This window comes from Bos mutus, chromosome 9, assembly GCF_027580195.1.
Source record: "Bos mutus isolate GX-2022 chromosome 9, NWIPB_WYAK_1.1, whole genome shotgun sequence".
Lineage (NCBI taxonomy): Eukaryota > Metazoa > Chordata > Mammalia > Artiodactyla > Bovidae > Bos > Bos mutus.
In genome coordinates, this window is record NC_091625.1 from 101,672,305 (window position 1) to 101,686,213 (window position 13,909).

The following is a 13,909-nucleotide window of genomic DNA, read 5'->3' on the forward strand; positions in this document are numbered from 1 at the left end:
TGTGCTTGACACAAGAGGGCACCCTCTTCTCTTGGGAACCTCCGGGTGGTGGGCAGCGGCTGTGGCTGCAGAAGCAGCTCTGATGGTGCCGGTGGAGGGGGGCCCCTGTGCGCCCACCTGTTTGCACAGACAGGGGATCCCTGGCTCGAGGCTGCAGAGGCCCCTGCTGTCTAATCAGCAGCCCGTAGCCTCCCTCACAACCGTGGGGAGAGTCAGGGCTTCACGTGCGGTCGACTGGTGGGATCGCAGCACCTCCTCCCACGCGGCGCCTGCTGCCCCGAGGGAGCCAGAGGGACACGCTCACTGTCCTCGAGCTCAGGGACTCTACATGCAGGGAGGCTGCAGAACCAGTGCTCAGAGTGAACAGCTGGGGCTTATATTCTCCTGTTATGATTCTGCAACTCACTGAAAATTGCCAGATTGCTTTCTCACATTCTTCCTAGAGCCAGTCAGTCAGTTCAGTCGCTCAGTCGTGTCCAACTCTTTGTGACCCCATGAACCACAGCATGCCAGGACTCCCTGTTCATCACCAACTCCCGGAGTCCACCCAAACCCATGTCCATCGACTTGGTGATGCCATCTAGCCATCTCATCCTCTGTTGTCCCCTTCTCCTCCTGCCCTCAATCTTTTCCAGCATCGGGTCTTTTCAAATGAGTCAGCTCTTTGCATCAGGTGGCCAAAGTACAGAGTTTAAGCTGAGTTATTTTGTTGTGTAATCATCAGCTCCGGGCATAAAGAAAAAAGTTTTATGTGATGAAGACTAAGAAATGTAGGGAAAAAAATTTGTCCATTCCTTCTCCTTGAGAATTCCAGACCCCTCCCTGTCTCCTTGAGAGCCCCAGACCCCTGTCACCTCCCTGGGGACCTCGGGCTGCTTATCAAGCTGCCTAGAAACTGACTCTCTCAGTTGGACACCAAGTGACCGAGCGCACACACTCCTGACTTGTCAGGAGACGTTGAGGGGCAGACCTCCCGGACGGGACGCTGCCGCCACCTGCTGGGCACAGTCTGCGCTTATGGGACATCCAGGCGACAGAGGCCCCAGCATCTCAGAGGGCAAACCTCGCCAGGGTGTCTTCCTGCATCTCAGTGCGTTCGTCTTCACTTGAGGTCAGTCGGGGATGGGCAGCTGCCCTGGAGATGCCGTCAGAGGCGGCCAACAGCCTGGCCTTCCCAAGGAGCTGTCCTTAGCCATCTTTCCAAGTCTGCATCCCCGACCCAGAAAGCCTGGTGTGTGGTCAGCACTTGGGTCTCATACTTCTCTCCATGAACACTTGGTTCCACCTAAAATGCCAGCTTTGCCAACAAAGGTCCATCTAGTCAAAGCTATGGTTTTTCCAGTGGTCATGTATGGATGTGAGAGTTGGACCATAGAGAAAGCTGAGCACCGAAGAACTGATGCTTTTGGACTGTGGTGTTGGAGAAGACTCTTGAGAGTCCCTTGGACTGCAAGAAGTCCAACCAGTCCATCCTAAAGGAGATCAGTCCTGAATATTCATTGGAAGGACTGAAGCTGAAGCTGAAGCTCCAGTACTGTGGCCACCTGATGCGAAGAGCTGACTCATTGGAAAAGACCCTGATGCTGGGCAAGATTAAAGGCGGGAGGAGAAGGGGACGACAGAGGATAAGATGGTTGGATGGCATCACCGACTTGGTGGACATGGGTTTGGGTGGACTCTGGGAGTTGGTGATGGACAGGGAGGCCTGCCGGGCTGCGGTTCATGGGGTCGCAAAGAGTCGGACACGGCTGAGCGACTGAACTGAGCCGAAAGTGCCAGTGTTGCTGTTCCCATTTGTCTCGGTGGGGAGGAGCGACTCAGGCCCCGCAGGACCCAAGCTGAGCGTGGCAGGGGTCTCAGGGGCCCGGGGGAGCAGAGGCAGAGCCCTCTGTGTGGGAATCGTGATGAGTCTCCTGTTAAGTCAGAGCTGGCTTCCTGCGCTCTCCCCTGGTGGCATTCATACCCTGTCCCCGCAACCTGGGGGGGAAGGAATCTGTTGACGGTTTACAGCTGAAGGAGGGACGCTGCCAGATGCTTGCCAGGAACTCGGGTACCAGGGTTTCCACAGGCCAGTGGTGGTTACCATGGTTACTAGACAGGTGGGCAGGAGCAGGAGGGGAGTGGCCCCCATTGCCAATGCCCAGGAAAGCCCTTCCCTCATGTGGTCTGGTGTGAGTGGACAAGGAGGCTGGGAGACCCCACCCCCCATCAGAATCTGCTGGACGCCCCCTCCAGTCTCTTGCCCACGGAGGACAGCAGGGTCCCTTCGTCTGCCTCTCTGTTGATGAACCGGCTCTCTTTATCAGCTCTCCACACACATACCTTAAATGTCAGGTTGGGAATTTAATTTTCAAGTAATGCAATTGCTGAGTTACCATAGTTTCCAGGGAATTTTGCTACCTCATTTTTGCTGTTTTCTTCCTTTATCTTAACAGTGCTTGCTTTTGTGTTGGCAAAAGTCATAGCCAATGTATTTTTCTAGGCAGACAGCTCTTCAGATTTTATGATGCTGGTGTTTGGAATCACACTGAATATTTTAGAGTAAATTAAAGCTCTAACTGCTTACAGGCTTATTAGGATGCAGCAGGATTGGTGGGGGCGGTTCTCAGTAAATAAAAGTATGATAGCATCAGAGTTCTAGTAAAAATGAGAAAATCGAGTCATGAGAGAGTTCTAGAGTTTCTCCCACTCGACACTGAAATTCAAGTTAGAAATCAAAAGGGTGTGCCCACAACTCCCCCTGAGCTGAGCTCACAGCAGCTTGGAGGAATTATCCGTAAAATACATTTATTTTCTCTAGTATGGTGAGTGTGTTCACATCCAAGATTCCTGATCAGGCTTAAAAAGTTTCTTTTGCCTGTATTTTAAATTTGGAAATAATTGCTATAATTAAATATATTTCTTGAGTTTTAATAACTTGGACCGAAAGGAGATCAACTCACTCAATCCTAAGGGAAATCAACCCTGAATATTCATTGGGAGGACTGATGCTGAAGCTGAAGCTCTAATACATTGGCCCATTTGAAAGAGCTGGCTCATTGGAAAAGACCCTGATACTGGGAAAGACTGAAGGCAAAAGGAGAAGGGGGCAGCAAAGGATGAGGTGGTTAGATGGCATCATTGACTCAATAGACAGGAATCTGAGCAAACTCTGGCGGGTAGTGGAGGACAGAGGAGCCTGGCGTGCTGCAGTCCATGGGGTCAGAAAGAGTCTAACTCAACTTAGTGACTCAAAAACAACAACAACGAAACTAACCAAGACCTGTAGCTTAGACCTGGGGATTGTATTTCATGCAGGCGTTGGACCAGGGTAGGGTTGTGGTGAGAACTGGCTACTTTTTTCTCACTAAGTGAAAAACTGTGTTACATGATTATACAGCTACCAGAGTGGCTTGGGCTTTTGTCCAGAGGTGGGACAAAAGTCCCTTGGGTTTGAGTCCCTTGGACAGCAAGGAGATCCAACCAGTCCATCCTGAAGGAACTCAGTCCTGAATATTCATTGGAAAGACTGATGTTGAAGCTGAAGCTCCAATACTTTGGCCACCTCATGCGAAGAACTGACTCATTTGAAAAGACTCTCAAGCTGGGAAAGATTGAAGGTGGGAGAAGAAGGGGACGACAGAGGATGAGATGGTTGGATGGCATCACCTACTCGATGGACATGAGTTTGAGTAAGCTCCGGGAGTTGGTGATGGACAGGGAGGCCTGGCGTGCTGCGGTCCGTGGGGTCACAAAGAGTCGGACACGACTGAGCGACTGAACTGAACTGAGCTGAGAAACAAGCCTGTCCTCTGCACTGAACGCCCGTGTGTCTAACGGGGCTGTGCGAACACACAGCCCGATCCGATAGGAGCTGAATCTAACCAAGAACTGTTCAGTTTCACATCAAACGGAAACCAAATGCACGCGCTCTGGGGACTCCGGACTGTCCCTGTCGCGGGCACAGGAAGATGGCAGAGCAGAGCAGGGGTGGGGGTGACGTGTGTCGGGGAGAAGCGAGGACCTCCGAGGACAGGAGGGCACTGCGGACGGGAGGGAACGGAGGCCCAGGGGAAGCTGACGCTGGGGCGTGGAGGAGAGGCGAGCAAAGGGGCAGCGGAAACGGAAATAAAGCGCCAAGAGCAGACCTCTGGACGACCTGCCCTGACAGCTGAGCTGAAATCACCACTGCAGCACCGGGAGGGGGAGCGAGAGTGGCGGAGGGCGCTGAGCAGCAGGCAGGTGTGCGCACAGGTGCAGGGTTCATTTAAAGCCTTCTACACCTGTGAGCTACAGGCTGCGGCGGGTTTCTGCCTTCGGGTCTGAGCGCAGAATGCCTCAATCTCCAGGAAACCCAGGGTTCTGCCTCTAAGGCCCCCTCCTGATCAGACGAGGCCCACCCCATCAGGAAGGGTGAGCTCCTCTCCTCACAGGCAGGTGCTGACCCGTCCACAGAGGCCTCCACACAGCGCCTGGATTGGGGTCTGATGAGTCACTGGGCACCCAGGTCTGGCCGTGTGGACACAGACAAGTAACCATCACACTGACCGAAGAACGGAAACTAAAAAATGCATTTGAAACTCAGTGAGGCGTAGGTCGGGCTGCCCAGGTGGTCAGTGCTTTAGGGTAAGGGTCCGTCAGTGAGCCTGCTGCTCAGAGCTCAGTTGCCAAAGAATCTGCCCGAAATGCAGCAGACCTGGGTTCGATCCCTGGGTCAGGAAGATCCCCTGGAGAAAGAAGTGGCAACCTACTCCAGTATTCTTGCCTGGAGAATCCCATGGACAGAGGAGACTGGCAGGCAACAGTCCATGGGGTCGCAAGAGTTAGACACGACTTAGCGACCAAATCACCACCACCACAGGTCAATGAAGCCATTTCCGTGTTCGTTTACTACGATGAAGGGGACTATCCTGGCAGCGATGTGCCTGGATCATATGGGCTTCCCAGCTGGCTCAGTGGTGAAAATATCTGCCTGCCAATGAAGGTGACGTGGAGAGGCAGGTTCAGCCCCTGAGTCAGGAAGATCCCCTGGAGGAGGGCATGGCAACCCACTCAAGTATTCTTGCCTGGAGAATCCCAGGGACAGAGGAGCCTGGCGGGCTGCAGTCCATGGTGTCGGACATGACTGAGCACACAGGCAGCGGCAGGGAGGTGCAGACCGGAGTCCACGAAGGCACAGCTGCTCGCAGGGACCAGGAGGGCCACCCAGTGGCCAGGACGGACCGGCAGGGAAGTCCACTCCAGGGCGGGGCTCCACCCCCACCAAGGCCCGGGGCGGGGCCCGGGGCGGGGCCCGGGGCGGGGCGGTCTGTGCCCAGGGCTGGCAGGTCTGCCAGTTTTCAAAGAAGAGGTGAAAATCTAGACTTTTAAAAATGTAGAGTCTTGGGTCTTCTTAACTACCTATAGTATAAGGCAAGTTAAAATTACTTGTGAGTCAACCAGAAGCCTTCTGTGGGTGGAATGCAGTCTTTGGGCAGCTGTTAGAATTCTGAGATGGACAAGGATTTAACAAACCAGACACAGCGGCAGCCTGGGGAGGCCCCTCCTGCCCCCCTGGGTGGCCAGGTGGGTGCTGTGATGGTGCAGTGCACAGCCAGGCAGCGGGGTGCACAGCCAGGCGGCGGGGTGCACAGCCAGGTGGCGGGGTGCACGCCAGCTGGCCGATACATGCCAGGTGGCCATGTAGGGCTGTGCAGGGCCTCACAGGTTGAACCAGGACCCTCTCTCCCCCTCCGTCTTTCACGCCCTGTGCAGCACACTCACATCTCTGTCTTCTGCCCTCTGAGCCTCATGCAGGACCAGGAACGCCCTGGGGCATGGTGTCCACTCTGCTCTCCCCTACAGGGAGGTACAGTGTAGTCACAGGACAAAGACTGGCACGTTAAGCAAACTGTCCCATTGAATGTGAACGTGGAAACCATCTGTGCCGCCTGTCCAGGGGCTGGACTGACGGAGAGAAGCTCCCATCAAGTCCCCGACGGCCCAGCCTGGGGCAGGGAGTGCCCAGGGAGGCGGCGGGGCTGGTGAACTTGGGGTGTCAGCCTGGGTACCGGGGGGCGGCGGGGGATGGTGTGAAAAGGGCCTGCGCCTCAGCTCCCGGTCTCCCGTTGTCTGACTGCAGTCGGCAGACGGCTGCTCTGCAGGGCACCGTGCAGTGAAGACCCCAGGCGTCCGGTGTGCTCGGGTCAGGACGGGGTTCCGGGGGGCTGGCTGCCCTCCCAGCCGTCCTTCCAGTGAACGGTCATCTCTCTTTCTGGATGGAGACGTGGGCCCCACCTGGTGATGGGTTCGAGTTTCCCCGGCCGAAGGCCAGTGGGGCTGAACCTCCAGCTGAGGCCGGAGCACTCCTGGGGCCAGCAGCCCGTCCCGCCCTGACTCCAGGCTCCCGGGGGTCTCATGACTGAGGCTGGGCACGGGGGGCCCTCAGCTCGCATCCAGGGAGTGGCTTCTCCGACCACCCTCAGGACACGTGTCTTCCGGCCTACGGTTCCAGTGAGAAAGAGACTTAGACATGGAAGCTGTCTGAGATCTCCGTGGATCACAGAGCAGGGTGGCCTCAGAACGAACCCGCTTAGACGTGGAAGCTGTCTGAGATCTCCGTGGATCACAGAGCAGGGTGGCCTCAGAACGAACCCGCTGAGGGCCTGGTTCTCACCTTCTTCTCCGTCTCTGAAGTCATCAAGTGTTTCCTGATTTTCAAAGAAACGTTTCTCCCCTGCACATCCCTTAGGAGGGCTACTATAAATGCAAACAAGCAACCAGAAAATGATGAGGGCTGGCAAGGAGGTGGAGGAACTGGAACCCTCGTGCACTGCTGGCAGGAATGTAAAACGGTGCAGGCACTGTGGATACACTGTGGGGAATCCTCAGACAGCTCGACCTGGAGTCACGGGGTCCAGCGTTCCTCTGCGGGGACGGCCTCTACCCATTGTAAAAAGATCCCTGTTAAACGATGAATAAAGTGAATTTTTAAACTTTAAAATCAGGTTGATTTGTGTAGGTATTTATTCTGCAGATTTATTACGCATCTACCATGTGCCAGGCCTGGTGCAAGGAGCCTCCAGGCTGGGGAGCGCAGACGGGAGGCCCACGGAGGCCTGCGGGCCAGGGCGAGGCAGGCCGTGGGCAGGGGCGGCGGGGAGGGGCTCCTGGGACAGAGTCGGGAGCCTCCCAGGCCGGAGCCTGCACCTGCAGCCCGTGTGACCCAGGCGGGCACAGCGGCTGCTACAGTCTGGAAAGAGGAAGGAGAAGGTGGCTGGGAGTTTCAAAGCGCGACGGCATGATCTGAGCAGAGAAGGAAATTCATCTCTCGTAGGGAAATCTGGGTCAGAGCTGAGGCAGGGCTGAGATTTGCAAGACGCACAGCAAGGCTGGGGACCCGCCGCGTTACAAGAAGCGAGTCACGGGAGAAGAGAAACCAAAACCTGCCCCTGGCAGCAGAAAAGCTGTGGTTCCGACTCCGTCGCACACCGTCTACTCACACTTTCATTCTGAGTCATTTCCTTACTCAGGGAAGATACTCTGGGGAAGACAGCCTCCGTGCGCTGTCTTTAAAGAAAGGGCCCGTCCGAGTGCAGAGCTGGCGTCCGACGGAAGAGGCAGGACCAGGAGGCCAAAACATCCTCAGAGATGCCTGGAAGATCCTGAACCTTCCACACACAAAAGTTTGTCCCATTTCACAGGATCCTTAGAAAATACCCAGAAAGGAATTACTGGAAGGAGAGAATAGCAATAAAGCTCTGATTTAGCAGAGCTGCTGGACACCTGGCTCAGGAGGCTGTGTTGAGGGTATGTAGGTGAATGGCTGAGTCCCCAAAGGGACCCCAGGCTTGTGGGGACATGAGCAGAGCTTGCCGACTGAACAGGTCACGTGGAGACGGCCAGGCAGCCCCTGCTGTGGGCCGAGTCCTGGGCCAGGCTCTGTGCCCACAGTTTCATGTCTTGTTTCAGCCACGTGACGGCCCCGTGTGGTCTGTCTCTACTGTCCCTGTTTGACAGGAGGGGAAAGTTCAGAGTAGTTGGATGAGCTGTCCCAGGTCACAAGGCAAGGAAGTCATGGAGAAGCATGCTGTCAAGGGGCCCCAGGCATGACTGCTGACCCCGGGACTCTCAGCCTGACTGCACGGCGACAGGACTGACGCTGTTGCTCAGTCGCGTCTGACTCTACGACCCCGTGGGCTGCAGCCCTCCAGGCTCCTCTGTCCATGGGCTTCTCCAGAAAGAATACTGGAGTGGGTCGCCATTGCCTTCTCCAGGGATCTTCCTGACCCAGGGATCAAACCAGGGTCTCTTGCATCTTCTGCATTGGCAGGCGGGTTCTTTACCCTGGAGCCACCTGGGAAACCCGAGGAAATTCAAGAGGGGGCTTCAAACCTACCCATGCCTCCCAGACCAAGTGAGTCAGAACCCCCGGGGTGAGCTGAGGCATCCAGATTTCAAAAGTTCCCAAACTGATACCACAGCGAGTCTAGGAGATGGTCATCAGGACCCTGAGGAGCAGAAGTTCTGTGATGAGACCTCCCTTTTTGGCCCCCCGGGTTTGGACAGAGCCACTGGCCCCAGCGTTGTGGAGGGAGCCTGGCAGGACGGTGTGTGGGAAGCAGGCAGTGCCCAGTGTGGGCCAGCAAGCCTGTCCGGACGGTCACGTGGGCTGGCTTTGCCCACCCCCACCAGAGGGTACCTGATGTCTCGATGGCTACATGTTTGAAGGGTGTGGATTTACCTGCGTAGGGACATAAATGTCATCAGCACAAGGACGGTTAGTTTCTTAACCGTAACCCCAACTGGGTTATCAATAAGGCTTATGGGGAACTTATCATAATATGGGAAATGCTTACATCGAACGTTAGTTTCTTTAAGTTCAGTTCTGTTGCTCATCTGTGTCTGACTCTGCGACCCCATGGCCTGCAGCATGCCAGGCTTCCCTGTTTCTTTAAAGCAGCGTTTAAAATTGTGTATGCAGTAACATCAAAGGAAGAAAAATGGAGATAATTCTTTGCTCTGAGACAGAAGAAACACAGTTTAGAATCCACATCAGAGAGTTTACTCAGCAGCATCACACCTCATCTGGTCCTGTTTCCCTCCTAAGTCCTTTGAAATTCTGTTCACTCGGGAGGAACTGAACTCCGAAAAGAAAGCGGTGTTGCTGGGGGACCCGCGTTCCCTGGGACCCCTGGGCACACTGGGTGCCTCGTACTGTGGCCTGTGTCCTTCAGGGGCGCGGTAGAAAGGCCACGCCCACATTTCAAGTCTGGTTCTGGCAAGGAGCCTACGTGGGAGGCATACAGATCCTGGAGAGGAGGTAGCTTTGCCATTTTCTGTTGTCTAATTCCAGCAGTTCTAACCTTAAATCCTGCAGCAATCATAGAGCCACCTTCTGGGAAAAGCAGAAGCCTCTCTCTGGGGGCGGTACAGGTAAAGGTCTTGTGAGGCCCCAGTGAGGGCTGCATGGGGCCCAGGGCTACAGGCAGAGCCTGGGACCGAGTGCTCCAGGTGGATCCCGGGACCCAGTGCTCCAGGTGGATCCTGGGACCCAGTGCTACAGGTGGATTCTGGGACCCAGTGCTCCAAGTGGATCCTGGGACCGAGTGCTACAGGCAGATCCCAGGACCCAGTGCTCCAAGTGGATCCTGGGACCGAGTGCTCCAGGTGGATCCCGGGACCCAGTGCTACAGGCAGATCCTGGGACCCAGTGCTCCAAGTGGATCCTGGGACCGAGTGCTACAGGCAGATCCCGGGACCCAGTGCTCCAAGTGGATCCCGGGACCCAGTGCTACAGGCAGATCCCGGGACCCAGTGCTCCAAGTGGACCCCGGGACCCAGCCCTACAGGTGGACCCCGGGAACCATTGCTCCAAGTGGATCCTGGGACCGAGTGCTCCAGGTGGATCCCGGGACCCAGTGCTCCAGGTGGATCCCGGAAACCATTGCTCCAAGTGGATCCTGGGACTGAGTGATACAGGCAGATCCCGGGACCCAGTGCTACAGGCGGATCCCGGGACCCAGTGCTCCAAGTGGACCCTGGGACCCAGCCCTACAGGTGGACCCCGGGAACCATTGCTCCAAGTGGATCCTGGGACCGAGTGCTACAGGCAGATCCCGGGACCTAGTGCTCCAGGTGGATCCCGGGACCCAGTGCTCCAAGTGGATCCTGGGACTGAGTGATACAGGCAGATCCCGGGACCCAGTGCTACAGGCGGATCCTGGGACCGAGTGCTACAGGCGGATCCCGGACCCAGTGCTCCAAGTGGACCCCCGGGACCCAGCCCTACAGGTGGACTCCGGGACCAGGGCCACAGGCCTCGTCTAAGCATCTTAGAGTCTCTCTGGGGCGGCACCACCGTCTTGAACAGAGAACGGGAGATGAGGCAGATATGAAGGTGACATTCTAAGTCCTCTGTCAGCAGCGTGGGCTGCAAATCTGGGACATCATTTAAGAGAAAGAGGAGACGAGGCCTTCGTTGCCGGTGTCCAGGGGCTCTGCCCACCTTCTCTGCGGTGGCCTTGCTCCTGGCCGGGCCCCAGCCGCCTTGCTCAAGACTTCCACGTTGTGGGCATTGGGTGGAAATCACGCTCTCACACACAAAGCGCTGTCTCACTCCTAGTTCTTCTCCCAGGAGGCTCAAACAGAGCAGGGGAAGCAGACGGATCTCAGAAGCACATAGCCGTTCAAACCTTAGAGAGTTCTAGCACTTTTGAGAGGTTTAGTAAGAAAGCACTCATAATAATAAAGGTAGGCACTGACCGTGCTGTCTTGGGTGTGACCTATAATTTATGCAAGTGAAGCTTGAGTTTATCAAACCGTGGTGAGCTAAGCAGAGCTGAGCATGGGACGCTTACACCCGGCGGAACCTGGTTTCAGCTCTGAAGCCCCACTTCCCCATGCCGGTTACCACAGTCTGCACAGTAGGTGCAAAAGGGCAGTTTTCATTTACAAACCAGCATAGGAATTAAAGTGATTTGCCAGCGCCGAAGAGTCAGAACCACACCAGCCATGCCGCCTTCCTCCTCCTCCCGCTCCTTCACCGGACACGAGAGCATCTTTCCTCAGCTGTGAGTGTGGGGCCATAACTGAGCCGTTCAGCCTGTCTCAGAATTGTGTCACGGAGGTGCTACTGGCTCAGTTTTGAGTAGCGGCTCCCTGAGGCTCCATCGCTGGAGGAAATCCCGGTGAACACGGTGGGGAGTGTGTAGTGCCTAATCCTGACTTCCCATCCTGCTTGCTCGCCCCTGGGGGAGTCGTCCTGGAGACGGGGAAGGGCGGGTGGTCCTCAGGAGTCCGAGTCTCTGAGGTCCCAGCCCGGGGCCTCTGTGTGCTGCCGGCGGGTCCGCAGGGTGAGGGTATAGAAGAGCTTGCGGTAGGAGTGCCGGAAGGCGGGGCTAGAGAAGCAGTAGACCACGGGATTCAGCACGCCCTGCAGGTAGGTGAGGCTGCCGGTCACGTCGGCCGCGTGGACCGCCGCGCTCCGGAGCCCGCAGGCCCGCGCGGCGGCCAGCAGGACGCGGGCCACGAAGCAGGGCAGAAAGCACAGTGCGAACAGCACGACCACCGCGCCCACCAGCGCCTGCGCCCGCCGCAGCTTGGGCTGCTTGTCCGGCTCCCGCAGCCGCTTCCGCAGGGTCCTGAGGATGCCCACGCTGCAGAACAGGATGAGGCCGAAGGGCAGGATGAACTGGACGAAGAAGAACGCCTCCCGCCAGCGGTGGCGGAAGGACTCTTCCCGGGGCTCGGAGCCAGGGCAGTCCGCCTCCGAGGGGAGCGCGCTCTGGTGGTTGAGCGCGGCCATGAGCAGCCAGACGAGGGCCGAGATGCCCCAGGCCGCCCGCAGGGACAGCGCGTTGACCCTGAGCCTGGAGTGGACCACCCGCAGGTAGCGGTCCAGGGTGACGGCGGTGAGGAAGGCCACGCCCGCCCCGCGGCACAGGGCGCGCAGGAAGAGCAGCGCCTGGCAGGACGCGCGCCCCAGGTCCCAGCTCTTGCGCCGCAGGTAGAAGGCGGCGTGGAAGGGCAGGCAGCCGGCCAGCAGGAGGTCCGCGAGCACCAGGTTGAGCAGGTAGACGGCGTAGGGCTTCCACACCTTCAGACGGAAGAAGAAGGTCCAGAGCGCCACGGCGTTGCCCAGCGTGCCCAGCCCGCACTCCAGCAGCAGCAGCGAGGCCGTGGCCACCTCTGCCGCACGGCTGTGCTCCGAGCAGTTGGGCGGCAGCATGTCGCGAGTCCCGCCGTCCGTCCGTCTAGGGGGCTGAGGCTCCGGGAGCAGAAGGCAGGGACGGAGCCCAAGGCTGTGCTGGTTCCCGCCAGGACAGACGGCACACTGACAGCATCCGGATGAAGCCAAAGACAAAGTGAAGTTTGTTTGGGGAAAGAGGATCAGGAGCAGAGGGAAAAAACCCTTGCAGTTTTGTTTTGCCCTGAAAAAGGGGAAATTGTGTTTCACTTCCTGTCGTCCTGTGTTAAATCCAGCACTTTATCCTGAGGGTCTGTGTGTGGCCCCTGAGGGGCTTGGGAAGTTCAGGAAGATGTCATAAAGTTAAGATAATGGTGGGAACAGATTGTTCTAGAGTTTGCACTGTCTTCCGACAGCCAGACCCGGGGCTGCGATCCCCGAGAAGAGGACGTGGACGACCCGGCCAGTCGACGGTTCCCCGCTTTCACTTGTCCTTTCATTTCATCAGAGCTGATCTTCTGTTGAGGAGAAGACTCTCTCCCCCCTCCCCTCCCACGCTCCCCACCTGGGGACCCACACCCCCGGGTCTCCACGGGCTTGGAAAGCAGAGTAAGATCAGGGATAAGTCTGGGTGCACAGACTCCGCCAGCACGTCCGGTCCACGAGCCCAGGGACGCGCGCTGGTGACGCTCTGTGTGCCTCACACACAAGCAGAATCAAAAACTAAACACTGGTGAACCCGTCGTTCCGACCCATCCTGATCCTAGTTCACCTGGGTCTTGGCCTGCAGTTCACCCTGATTCTCCCTGTTTCTGTTCAGCCTGAATTTTTTTTCTTTCTGTTTTGACTTCATGACATGCAGGATCTTAGTTCTCTGATCAGGGATTGAACCTGTGCGCCCTGCAATGGCAGTGTGAAGTTCTTACCGCTCTATCACTAGGGAAGTCCCTGTTCAGCCTGGTTTGAGCTTTGGAGTCAAATAGAGTTTAGTTCCATCTGGCTTCCCCACTTAGCAGCTCTGCGGGGTGCATGTGAGGACACCTGCATGCAGGGTCCCTGTGTCTGAGACTCTTACACGCGCGGCGCTGTGCACCATTATCTGGGACATCACGGGCGCCGGACACGGGTGCTGCAGTCGTCATTAACCTCCATCCAGGGCTTAAACTGCTAACAAAACTCTTTTCTCCCAACGAGTGATACAATTCCACACCTGACTTCAGTTCCATGTGCTACGACACCTTCGTTGCTGAGGCCTAAGCTGGAAGCTTCAGGGGGTTTTCCAACAGTGAGGATTCCTAGCTGCGGTGTGTTCTCCGTGTTTCAGGCGCCGTCGTGCGCGCACCTGTTACTGCTTTGAGCTGCAGAAGGTACAGGCCTAAGCCCTGCATTGTGGATGGAGGCGCGGTGGCTCAGAGAGGCGAGGCCACTCACTCCAGGTCACCGGGCGGTGAGCGGCAGGGGCCGGGTGCTCCCCGCCCTGCTTGCCCCAGAGCCCGCGTCTCAGCCACACTGCCCACGGCGTCCACGCCTACAGCAGCCTCACTCCTGTGTGTGTGGAAAGTCCAGGTCTCAGCAAGCCGCCGCGTGACTGCGTGACTTTTCAGGCAATTTGACTTGTATTCCTTCTTGCTTTAATTTTATCCGGTTTTCCTTTCCAGCTGGACCACCAGCCCACATATTCTTCCTTCTCTGCATCATGCAGGTTCGCCTGCCTCTTATTTCCTAAGAAGGTGCATTTGGAGAGTCGTCTAAGCTTTTGCAATT

At 56.8% G+C, this 13,909-nt stretch overlaps 1 protein-coding gene across 1 annotated transcript; it reads right to left on the bottom strand.

Moving 5' to 3' along the window:
* Positions 1-6,983: 6,983 nt before the first annotated feature.
* Positions 6,984-12,654, bottom strand: GPR31 (G protein-coupled receptor 31). The gene has a single exon (XM_070377032.1). The coding sequence runs from the start codon at positions 12,185-12,187 to the stop codon at positions 11,249-11,251; it is 939 nt and encodes a 312-aa protein (XP_070233133.1). The 5' UTR covers positions 12,188-12,654; the 3' UTR covers positions 6,984-11,248.
* Between the last annotated feature and the right edge of the window lie 1,255 nt (positions 12,655-13,909).

Coding starts and splice junctions, on each gene's coding strand:
- GPR31 (XM_070377032.1), bottom strand. CDS start 12,187: ATGCTGCCGCCCAACTGCTCGGAGCACAGCCGTGCGGCAGAGGTGGCC.